This window comes from Calidris pugnax, unplaced genomic scaffold (genome assembly GCF_001431845.1).
Source record: "Calidris pugnax isolate Ruff unplaced genomic scaffold, ASM143184v1 scaffold133, whole genome shotgun sequence".
In the NCBI taxonomy this organism is placed as follows: domain Eukaryota; kingdom Metazoa; phylum Chordata; class Aves; order Charadriiformes; family Scolopacidae; genus Calidris; species Calidris pugnax.
The window spans coordinates 9,116,382-9,127,701 of record NW_015090977.1 but is presented as its reverse complement, the minus strand read 5'-3'; the positions used below and the strand labels follow the sequence as shown (position 1 = coordinate 9,127,701).

The 11,320-nt window shown below is 64.1% G+C and overlaps 2 protein-coding genes across 3 annotated transcripts in view; both read left to right on the top strand.

Annotated features, from left to right (window-relative positions):
* The window catches only part of LIMK1 (LIM domain kinase 1), a 12,790-nt gene extending 5,982 nt beyond the window's left edge, over positions 1-6,808 (top strand). The window contains exons 3-16 of the mRNA XM_014953039.1: positions 1,045-1,183; positions 1,801-1,910; positions 2,003-2,194; positions 3,025-3,130; positions 3,220-3,404; positions 3,489-3,672; positions 3,819-3,905; positions 4,143-4,274; positions 4,363-4,422; positions 4,522-4,587; positions 4,684-4,840; positions 4,964-5,019; positions 5,323-5,480; positions 5,596-6,808. Coding sequence (XP_014808525.1) covers positions 1,045-1,183; positions 1,801-1,910; positions 2,003-2,194; positions 3,025-3,130; positions 3,220-3,404; positions 3,489-3,672; positions 3,819-3,905; positions 4,143-4,274; positions 4,363-4,422; positions 4,522-4,587; positions 4,684-4,840; positions 4,964-5,019; positions 5,323-5,480; positions 5,596-5,776 — 1,813 coding nt within the window. The 3' untranslated portion in view covers positions 5,777-6,808. The remainder of the gene's footprint in view (positions 1-1,044; positions 1,184-1,800; positions 1,911-2,002; positions 2,195-3,024; positions 3,131-3,219; positions 3,405-3,488; positions 3,673-3,818; positions 3,906-4,142; positions 4,275-4,362; positions 4,423-4,521; positions 4,588-4,683; positions 4,841-4,963; positions 5,020-5,322; positions 5,481-5,595) is intronic.
* A 455-nt stretch (positions 6,809-7,263) lies between these two features.
* Positions 7,264-11,320, top strand: part of LOC106894624 (septin-5-like) — a 23,143-nt gene continuing 19,086 nt past the window's right edge. For both annotated transcript variants that reach the window (XM_014953402.1, XM_014953403.1), the window contains exons 1-2: positions 7,264-8,655; positions 10,092-10,105. In XM_014953402.1, the coding sequence (XP_014808888.1) occupies positions 7,737-8,655; positions 10,092-10,105 (933 nt within the window). In that variant the 5' untranslated portion in view covers positions 7,264-7,736. The remainder of the gene's footprint in view (positions 8,656-10,091; positions 10,106-11,320) is intronic.

Sequence of the window (11,320 nt, the reverse complement as noted above, 5' to 3'; positions counted from 1 at the left end):
CCCTGCAGCTCCACCCCCTGCACCCCGTTTGCAGCACCCAGAGCGTTGCACCCCCAAGGCTGGCGTCTCTGTCACCAGGGTGGCATGTCCCCTGTGTGTCTGTGCCAGGGTGGCGTGTCTGTCACCAGGGTGGCACATGTCTCTGTCACCGGAGTGGCGTGTGTTTCTGTCTGTGACCTGGGTGGTACTTTCTCTGTCTCTGTGACCAGGGGGGCATGTGTGTTTGTGCCAGGATGGCACGTCCTTCTGTCTGTCACCAGGGTGGCACATCCTTCTGTGTGTCTGTGCCAGGATGGCGTGCCTGTGACCAGGATGGCATGTCTGTCACCAGGATGGCAGGTGTCTCTGTCTGTCACCAGGGTGGCACGTCCCTCTGTGTGTCTGTGACCAGGATGGCATGCCTGTGACCAGGGTGGCGTGTGTTTCTGTCTGTGACCAGGGTGGCACGTCCCTCTGTGTTGTGTCTGTGACCTGGGTGGCATGTCCTTCTGTTTCTGTGACCAGGATGGCCTGTGTCTCTGTATGTCTGTTCCAGGATAGCGTGTCTGTGACCAGGATGCCACATCCCTCTGTGTGTCCGTGCCAGGATGGTTTGTCTGTGACCAGGGTGGCACATCTGTGACCAGGGTGGCACATCCCTCTGTCTGTGCCAGGGTGGTGTGTCTGTGACTAGGGTCACGTGTCCCTCTGTGTGTCTGTGACCAGGGTGGCACATCAGTGACCAGGCTGGCACATCCCTCTGTGTACCCATGACCAAGCTGGCATGTCCCTGCAGGGCTGGCACCTCCTTCCCCACACCTGTCCCTGCCCTGTGTCCCCTACCCTGTCCCCCCTGGTGTCCCTGCATGTCCCCACGCCGCCAGCCTGCACTGCCACCCCGGGGAGGGTGACACACGGATGTGGTGGCTCTGAGGCAGAGAAGGAAACGGGGGAAGCAGCTCGCACAGAGAGCCGTGGGGTGGACGGGCACCGGCTGCCCCTCAGAGTGACGGTGGGGACGTGGTGACGGTGGGGACATGGTGACGAGGGGGTCCCCTGCCACAGGTGCTGCGAGTGCGGGGCCTCCCTGTCCCACCAGTACTATGAGAAGGATGGGCGCCTGTACTGCAAGAAGGATTACTGGGCGCGCTTCGGGGAGCTCTGCCACGGCTGCTCCGAGCAGATCACCAAGGGGCTGGTCATGGTGAGCACCTGGGGGGTCCCCAAGGGTCCCCAGAGGGACACACACCACCCTGACCCAAAGCTGAGCTCCTTGGAAAGGGGGTGAGGTGGGGAGGGGGTGCAGGTCACCAGCACGGGTTGGGCTCTGGGGGTGGCAGGGGTGTCCTCTGCCTTTTAGGGGGACACGGGGAGTGTGTGTGCCCCCATGTTGGGGCTGGGGGAGGCTCAGGGTGGTGGGGAGATGTCCCTGCAGCTGTCCTCGACCCAGTGGCATGACTGTCCCTTGCCATACCATGACTCAGCCTGGTTCACCCATGGGTGCTCCCAGCACCATCTGAGCAGATCACCAAGGGGCTGGTCATGGTGAGCACTGGGGGGGTTCCCCAAGGGTCCCCAGAGGGACATACACAGCCCTGACCCACGGCTGAGCTCCTTGGAAAGGGGGCGAGGTGGGGAGGGGTTGCTCAGGGTGGTGGGGAGATGTCCCTGCAGCTGTCCCCAACCCGATGGCATGACTGTCCCCTGCCATACCATGGCTCAGCCTGGCCTTCCTTTGGCCCTGGTGCACCCATGGGTGCTCCCAGCACCATCCGAGCCCCAGACGCCTGGGTCCCTGGGGCTGATGGCATCTGCCCACAGGTGGCTGGGGAGCAGAAATACCACCCCGAGTGCTTCAGCTGCCTCAACTGCCGCACCTTCATCGGGGACGGGGACACCTACGCGCTGGTGGAGCGCTCCAAGCTCTACTGGTACGTCCCAGCCTGGGTGGGCGGATGGGGGGGGGACGGGACACGTGTCCCCTGGTACCCCCCAACCCACCCGCCTCCTCCTGGCCCCGCAGCGGCCACTGCTATTACCAGATGGTGGTGACACCGGTCATCGAGCAGATCCTGCCGGATTCTCCGGCATCCCGCATCCCGCACACCGTCACGCTTGTCTCCATCCCCGCCTGCTCCGACGGCAAACGTGGCTTCTCCGTCTCCATCGACCAGGGCTGTGGCACCGAGCACCCCCGCACCGTCCGCGTCCGAGAGTGCGTCCTTGTCCCCCCTGCCACCGTCCCCTCCCCAGGGCTGAGGGCATCCCGTGTCCCCTCCTGCCACTGGGATCCACCCCTCGGGGTCTTTTTGGGGCGGGAGGGTGAGGGATGGGGCTGGTGTGTCCCCATCAGCTGGGGGTGGCCAGAGGGCACCGTGGTGGTGTGTCCCCATCAGCTGGGACTGTGGTGGCATGTCCTCAGCCATCAGGGTGGCTTGGGGGTGACGTGCTGGTGTTGCCCCATCTGTCAGGTTGGGCTGTGGGTACCGGGTTGGTGTGTCCCCCCATAGGATGCTCAGGTTGGCTGGTGGGTACCGTGCCAGCATGTCCCCAGCCAGGAGTGGTGACTCGTGGGCAGCGTGCCCGTGTGTCCCCATCTGGTAGGGGTGGCCTGTGGGCAGCGTGCCCGTGTGTCCCCAGCTAGCAGAGGTGACTCACGGACACCGTGACTGCGTGTCCCCATCCTGGAGGGGTGACTCGGGGGTACCATGACAGCATGACATCAAGCAAGGGTGGCTTGTGGGCAGCTTGCCTGCATGTCCCCGACTAGCAGGGGTGGCTCGTGGGTACCCCATCCAACAGGGGCGTGCATGTCCCCAGCTGGTAGGGGTGGCCTGTGGGCAGCTCTCCTGCACCTCCCTGTCTCACAGGGGTGACTCGTAGGTACCATGACAGCGTGTCCCCATCTCCGCCGTGACTTGCAGGGGATGTCACAGCCTGTCCCCATTGGCTGAGGGTGGCTTGTGGGCGGTGTCCCGGCACATCCCACCCGTGACAGTGTGACAGTGTCGGGGGGCTGACCCCTGCTGCCTGCTGGCCCCACAGGGTAGATCCAGACTGCATCAGCCCTGACATGAAGAACTCCATCCACGTTGGCGACCGCATCCTGGAGATCAACGGCACCCCCATTGGCCATGTCCCCCTGGATGAGGTACACCACCCCCCCCGGGGTGTCCCCTGAACTATGGCACCCCCCCCTTTCCCTCCAAAACCACCCTTGCCATCCTCTCCTGCCCCCAGATTGACCTGCTGATCCAGGAGACCAGCCGCCTGCTCCAGCTGACCATCGAGCACGACCCCCATGAGCCCCTTGCCCACGAGCCGGGGCTCGCCTGCAGCCCCCTGCCCGCGGCCTGCAGCCCCCTGCGCTCCCCGGCCCCCCAGCCCTGCGCGGAGCCCAGCGCCATGCGCCAGCGCACCGTCACGTAAGGCCACCAGGTCACCCCCCTCTCCCTTTGGGGTCCCTCCTCGGGGTTCACCTTCTGTCCCTCTGTCCGTGCGTCCCACAGGAGGAGCTGCAGCACGGACAAGTCCCCGGGCTCAGGCTCGGTGGGCTCGCCCGCGTCCCAGCGCAAGGACATCGGTCGCTCCGAGTCGTTGCGCGTCGTCTCCCGCGCCCATCGCATCTTCCGCCCTTCCGACCTGATCCACGGCGAGGTGCTGGGCAAGGGCTGCTTCGGCCAGGCCATCAAGGTGGGGCTGGGTGGCCACAAGCGTCACCAGCGTGAGGGTCTCAGCTCCTTGGGGTGTTGCGGGGGGGGTATTGTCTTACCTGGGGTGTCCCCAGAGGTGGGGGTGGCAGCGGGGAGCCGTGGCTCAGTCCCTGCCCTCCCTGCCAGGTGACACATCGAGAGACAGGCGAGGTGATGGTCATGAAGGAGTTGATCCGCTTTGATGAGGAGACGCAGAGGACCTTCCTCAAAGAGGTGAGCATCCCCTTTCTTTGATCCCCCTGGTTTGCAGGGGGGACACGAGGGATGGGGCTGTCCCATCCCATCCCCCACCCCACATGGGGTGCTGGGCATGATGCCTGGAGCAGGGCTGGCCAGACACCATGGGGTGCAGACAGCCCTGGCTGTTTCATGGAGCACATGTGGGCAGCGGGTCTGCCCAGGTGGGAGTTGGGTGCCTCGGGGTGTCACGGGTACGGGGGGGTCCTGCAGGTGAAGGTGATGCGCTGCCTGGAGCACCCCAACGTGCTGAAGTTCATCGGGGTGCTGTACAAGGAGAAGAGGCTCAACTTCATCACGGAGTACATCAAGGGGGGCACCTTGAGGAGCCTCATCAAGAGCATGGTGAGCACTCTGGGGGGAGCAGGTCAGCCTTGGTGGGGACCTCTCTCCTTTCTCCTCTTCTCTGGCAAATCCCCCCTCCTGCCCCCAGGACAGCCACTACCCCTGGAGCCAGCGGGTCAGCTTCGCCAAGGACATTGCTGCTGGAATGGTGAGTGCTGCCAGCGGATGGATGGGTGGGATGGGTGCTGGTGGGTGGGGGACTGTGGGGTTGGGGTGCCCCCCTGCTCTCAGCCCATCCTTCCCCCAGGCCTACCTCCACTCCATGAACATCATCCACCGTGACCTCAACTCTCACAACTGCCTTGTGCGGGAGGTGAGTCCCACCTCAGTGGTGTCCCCCCCAGCCCAGGTGGGGGTCTCAGCCCCCAGTGTGGCTCCCTCCCCGCCTCACTCCTCTCCATCCACCCAGAACAAGAGTGTGGTGGTGGCCGATTTTGGGCTGGCACGGCTGATGGTGGATGAGAAGAACCAGCCTGAACATCTCAAGAACCTGAAGAAACCGGATCGGAAGAAGCGGTACACAGTGGTGGGGAACCCGTACTGGATGGCCCCTGAGATGATCAATGGTGAGCCTGGTTGCAGTGCTGGGAGAGGGGACACGGCCAGCCAGGGCTCTGTCCCCAAGCAGGGGACACTCGGTGGGGTAGGGACAGGACATGCAGCATAGCTTTACCCATCTCTCCCCACAGGGAGGAGCTACGATGAGAAGGTGGACATCTTCTCCTTCGGCATCGTCCTGTGTGAGGCAAGTAATGTGGGGTTGGGGTCTTCCCACTGGGTTTGGGGTTCTCATTGGGGTTGAGGCTTCCAGCTGAGGTCTCCCCATTAGGATTGGGGTCCTCAATGAGGTTGAGGTCTCCAGTTGAGGTCTCTCCGTTGGGCTTGGGGTCTCCCCTTCGGTTGAGACCTCCAGTTGAGGTCTCCCCATTGGGGCTGGGATCTTCCATTGGGTTTGGGGTCCTCACTGGGGTTGAGGTTGGACTTGGGGTTCTCATTGGGTTTTGGTTCCCCTCTTGGGGCTGAGCCTGCTCTTCCTGCTCTCCCCTAGATCATCGGCCGGGTGAGCGCTGACCCCGACTACCTGCCCCGCACCACTGACTTTGGCCTCAACGTCAGAGGCTTCCTGGACCGCTACTGCCCCCCCGCCTGCCCCCCCAGCTTCTTCCCCATCGCTGTCTGCTGCTGCGACCTGGACCCTGAGAAGCGGTGAGTGGTTGGGGTCCCTCCCGGGGGACCACTGGGGCTGGTGGGGGGGCTGCTATAGAGGTGGGGGGACACATGGGGCCAGCGGAGCTGTCATGTGTCCCACCTTCTCACCCAGGCCGTCCTTCAGCAAGCTGGAGCAGTGGCTGGAAACCCTCCGCATGCACCTGGAGATCCACCTGCCGCTGAGCTCCCAACTGGAGCAACTGGACCGAGCCTTCGGGGAGACACACCGGCGGGGGGAGGGTGGACTGCCCACAGCCCCCCGATCGAGACCCCCCTACCTGCACCCCCTCTGAAGCCGCTGAAGGGAGAAGGAGCTGCACCTGCCGCCAGCATCTCCTCTGGCTGCCACCACCACCCCCGGGGCTGGATCCCGGGGGCTCCCCAGATGAGCCCCCCGACCCCATCTCCTCTGCACGGGCTGCCCTCACCCTCCCTGGGAGCTGGCTCTCCCCTGTGCATCCCCCCCCCCACCATAGCTCTTGCCCCCAGGACATGCCCAGCTGGCCACACCGTGGGGACCATGTCCCCCAGTTCCCCCCGCCCCGGCTCGCTTCGCCTTTGCACGCCCGGGGGCTGCGTGGCTGCAGCCCCCCCCGAGCCCCGGGGGCTCCCCCCGTACAGAGCCGCGGCCTCGCGGCGGTGCCTTGGCTTTCCCTGAACTTGCACTGCGACAGGAGGGACACCCCGGTTCCTTCGGGGGGGGGAGGTACGTGGTCCATGGGGCCCCCCTGGGGGAACACGGGTCTCGGGGCAGCCTCGTAGCAATGCCCTCGTCCTTGGCCGGACCCTCTCACGCTGCTTCTACCGGCACCCCGGGCTCAGGGGGCTGCCGGCACCCCCCGGCCGAGCGAGGGGGCTGTGGTTGGGACACACACACCCCCACCCCATGGCATGGGGACAAGTACGTAGCGGTCCCCACTGCCCCCACGTCCCCGCTGCCCGTGCTAATCCGTGACCGCGCATCCCTGGGGACGGCGCCGGGTGGTCCCAGAGGGATGCGGGGGTGCGGCTCGTCTTGGTCCCCTTGACCTGGGGTGGTTGGGGGAAGGGGGTTGCGCCACGCGGTGCTTTTCATGCTCTTTATTCAGGTTCATTTTTCTGTAAGATATTTAAAGAGAAGAGTTTGTATTATTTTTTCATACGACGTAGCGTTTGCCATTTGTCACTGCCTCGGTTCTGCTTTCCCGAAGGGATGAAACTGTGAAGCCTCTCCGCGCACTTTTGCCCGGGAAGTCCAAGGCGACGTCCTCTCCGGAGGCGGGAAGGGAGCTCAAACTGTGATGTACCCCGAGCCGTGAGTCAATAAATCCTTCCCTGCTCGCTGCCCGGCCTGCTTGGGAATCGCTCGCCTCCCCCGGGGGGGCTGGAGGCTCTTGGGGAAACTGAGGCAGGAGGGGCTGGACCCTCTGCTCGGCACCGTGCGGTGGTAGCGGGCTCGGTGGCATCCCCCCGGCTCGGTCACCCCTGTGGTGGCAGCACTGTTGTCCCTCCTTTGTGCTGTTCCCACCCCATCGTGGGTGTCCCCCCCCACAGCCCTGGGGCTGATGCCACCATCCCTGGCTGGGCCCCTACGACCCCCAAGCCCCGTGTCCCCTCCCCGCCTGCTGTGTCCATTGCCACCCCACATGATGGCAGAGCCCAGGGTGGTGCCAGGCTATGGAGCTGCCTTGGGTGCCATGGAGCAGCTCTACCTTCGATGTAAAACAAAGCCCAGGGGACACCAAGGTGGCCCGTGACCCACACAGTGGTGGCCCGTGGTCATCCTGTGCTGTCCCTCTGTCCTTGTCACATTCCTAAACCAAATTAAGGTCCCCAAGGTGGGGGATCTCCACCCTCAGAGGGGTTCGAGCTTTGTCCAGAGAAAACCTGGATCCTAAGGAGAAAACCATCCCCAAGGATGTCCCCAGGGATGCTGCAGCTGGGAGAGGAGGGGACAATGCATTCCCAAGGGGTCCTGGCATCCAGGCTGGACCCCCCCCATGGGGAAGACCTTGTGGGTTATTGCTCTGGGAATGCTCAGCCTCAGCATGGGGGGCTCAGGGAGGTTGGGGAGGTGACTGGCTGCCTGTCATCTGGCTGCCTGTCCCACATCACCCTGGAGAAGGGAGAAGGATAAACACCCTGCTGGGGTCATGGTGCTGTCACGGCACCCTTGGTGACATCACACCACGCTGGTTCTTTGCTCTGGGAGCAGGACACCATTGCTCCCCAGGAACATCGGGGAGGGGGGGGCTCTCACCCCTGGGAAACACCATGGTCCCCAAGTCCCCCCAGCCACAGGAGAGCAGGACCCCGACGGACCCCCAGCCCAGTAGCGGGAGTCCCCCATCCCCATGGGACCCCCACAGCTCCTCGCCCAGCCGGATGGAGCTGCTGAGCGGGATGTGGCTGGTGCAGCCAGTGCCATCAGGCCACTTGCTGGTGGCCCTGCAGAGGACCCTCACCACCGGGCAAGGGAAGAGCCCGGCGAGAGCTGGCAGCCAGCCACCACAGGGCCAGAGCGGTGGCCACTCAGTCACCCCCATGACCAGCGACTCGTCTGGGAACCCCCCCTCACCAGGCAGCGAGGTGGCCCCAACACAGCCCCAGTTGCCCCACGCCACAGCCGTCCCCCAGCCAAAGCCCCCCCAGGGGAGGGCACAGCACCCCGTGTCCAAATCCAGCCGCCGGCGCGTGCGGCACCCGGTGGCAACCTGGCAGGGCTCCTGGCCACCACCATCCTCCCCTGATGCCAGGGTGGGGGGCTCAACACCCAGCTGTCTCCTCCAGCCGTCACCTCCCAGCAGGGACAAGGGCACCCAGACCAGGCCACAGGCCACCGAGAGCTGTCCCCGTGCCTCCTCTGCCCCCCAGGATCCCACCGTGTCCCCATGCGAGGTGGTGCCCAGCGATGTCCCCAGCAGGGCTCTGCCCAAGCTCAACCCCGACTCGGTGTGGTGGCCCTTGCTGCAGGAGGGTAGCCAGGTGTCCCCAGGTCCCATGTCCCCCCTGTCAGGCCAGCAGCCCGAGGTGGTGGCCAAAGGCGCCTGTGGCTCTGGCAAGGACACGGCTGAGCCACCGCTGCTGGGCAGAGCCTCCCCCACCGTCCCCCCACACAAGGCCCAGACCAAGAGCTCCAGCTGCGATGATGAAGATGAGCCATCATTCACCAGGTTTATCACCTTCTTCGTGGGTAAGTTTGGGTGATGGGGTGGGAGGGAGAGTGTGGCTTCCCCCGGCATCTCAGCAGGGTGGGCACTGGTGCTGAGGGGACCCTCCTGCAGGGACAGTAGCTGCCTGTGGGCAGGGGGGTGACGGGCAGTAGGGTGCTTATGAGGTTTGAAGAGATGTGCAGAGAGGAGGTGCTGGGATCTGGTCAGGGCATCCAGCTCCATAGGGATGTCTGAAGCCAGAGAGAAGGGTGCTGGGATCCCACCAGGGTGCCCAGCTCCATAGGGATGTGGGGAGCTCAAGAAGAGTTGCTAGGGTCACACTATGGTGCTAAGCACCACAGGGACATGGGGAGCTGGAGAGGGGTTATTGGGGGTCTAGACAGGCTGTCCAGCTCCACAGGGCCTTGGGGACAGGTCCCTATCCTTGGCTGGAGGAAGGCTCACCCACACTGGAGGATCTTCTGGCAGGAGGTGGCAGTGGGGCCTCTGGAGCCCTTTCCACCACATTTAGTGGCTCTGCCCATTGCTGCTTTGGGCAGAGGCTGGACTAGAGCTGATCTGAGACCTCTCCTGTCCTACACCCCCCTGACCCACCATCCTGCGCCTGGTCCTTCAGGGTCTCCATTGTGGTTGGCACTGTCCCCAGAGCAACCATTTGTCCCCTGAGCACAGCGTTCATCCTTCCAGCTCAGGACCAGGGACTTTGCATGGTCCAGGAGCAGCTTGAGCCCTTCTTCTGTGCTGTGGGCAGAGCAGTGTCACTGTCACAGCCCCATGTCCCCGCTGCAGCAGCCTGGGCTGGGACAGGAGCCACCTCCTCGGGTTGCGCATGTCACCAGGACCTGGTGGCTCCGTGGGGCAAATCCAGACCCCAGAAACCCCCGTGGGGCACCGAGGATGATGCTGGTGGTTTGGTACCCACCTGCCTCAGTTTCCCCTCCTGCTTGGGCTGGATTTGGGGAGGGGAAGAAGGGGCCATTTCTCCAGCTCCCTGTGTCATGTCCCCCACCCAGAAGGGACTGATGAGAGACCAACGGCCTCTGGTCCCTGAAGGGTGATGCGTGTCCTGGGCAAAGCCGGGCAGCGAAACCTGGGGGGTCCACACATTGCCCCCTCAATTGCTGGCAGTTTTTGTAGGGTCTACATAAACATGGCGTTTTTAAATGAGCCCCAGGGATGTTGCTCTCCCGTGCTTCCCTGCAGCATCGCTGCCTTCCCCAATCCCCCACCTGCCAAATGGGGACACATGGGTCCCCTCCCTGATCCGGCTGGTGATTGTGGAGGGGGGACACAAGGGCCTGGGGGTGGGAGACAGCCAGGGGGAGGCCTGGGGGGGGGGGCACTGGAAAACCTCAGTCGCTTCTGATGGGAAAACTTGTTTCTCCTGGGTCCTGCTGCCGTCCTCCACCGGCTCCGTCCTCCACTGGCTCCGGTGCGAACCCCTTCCCGGGCACAGCTGTGGAGGAGAAGGTAAGCGATGGGCTGGGGGCTGGGGGGGTGGAGCTTGGGGTGACACTGGGGCGCTCCTCATTTCCCCTGTGCCACCAGGTCCCCAGGCCTGGCACCGGAGATGGGCAGCACCGGCCGGTGATTCCTTTGCAAAGAGTTTGTTGGGGCTGGTGACGTGTGATGAGTTGTGGGAGGGCTCAGCAGGGGGGAGGGCCACAAGGCAGGAGGCTTGGGCCATGCTGTGGCTTGGGGTGGGACCTCCTCCTGGGCTTGTGGGTTTGGATGGCTGTGACTCTCTGTCCCCACTGCTGTGCCACTATCCCATGGAGCTCACCCTGTGAGGAGCTGGGACTCGCTGGACACAGGGGAGTGTGGCCCCCAACAGCCCCCAGACCCCCCCTACCCCCATAGGGGACTGGAGCTACCTGGAGAGAGACAGCCTGGGGGGCTTGGAGCAAGGATGGGGTGACCCTGGCGCATGGGTCTTGGGGAGACTGGGAGACCCCAGAATGTGGGTTTAGGGGGCTGGGAGACCCCGGCAGGGGGGTTTAGCCCCAGGACTTGTATTTGGGGCTATTTGCTGCCTTGCAGGGGTCCAGCACGGGTTATGACCCGGGCTCTGCTCATGGCCAAAAGGTGGGAATCAAGCTTTTGGGGTGCCAAAGACCCTCAGCACACCTGGACCCCATGGTCAGGATGGCTGGAGCAGATCTCGGGGGGTACCATGGGGTGCACAGTGTAGTTTATCCTCTCCCTGCTGGGAAAAATGAGTTTATTCCCAGCTTGGAGGCTGTTTGGCTGCTTCAGAGATGGGAAAGTGCAGCCTCCCTGCCCAGCTGCCGCCTCTGCCTGTCCTTCAGGGTGGTTTCTGGGGTGGACCCTGTGGGGCTTTGTCCCCTGGGACACTTTATCTGGAGCAGCGGTGAGGTGCTCCACTCTGGCCAGCATTCCTCAGCCCGGCCTCCGCGCTGGGAAGGCCCCAAAACTGGACCCGTTGCAACAGAAAGAGCTAAAAATAGCCGTTCTCACAGCAGATGCAGAAAAGCATCCGAATACGCGGCCTCTGAACCTGCCAGCGGCCCAGGACGGGGCCGACCCCCCCAGCCCCCTCCCATGCCCAGCAGCCACCCTGCAGCCTATCCCACCCCAAATCTCCCCCCACTGACTCCTGCCTTTAAACCCCCTCCCTGTGCACAGCCATAAGGACCCTCCTTGAGCTGGGGCAATGCTGGGGGC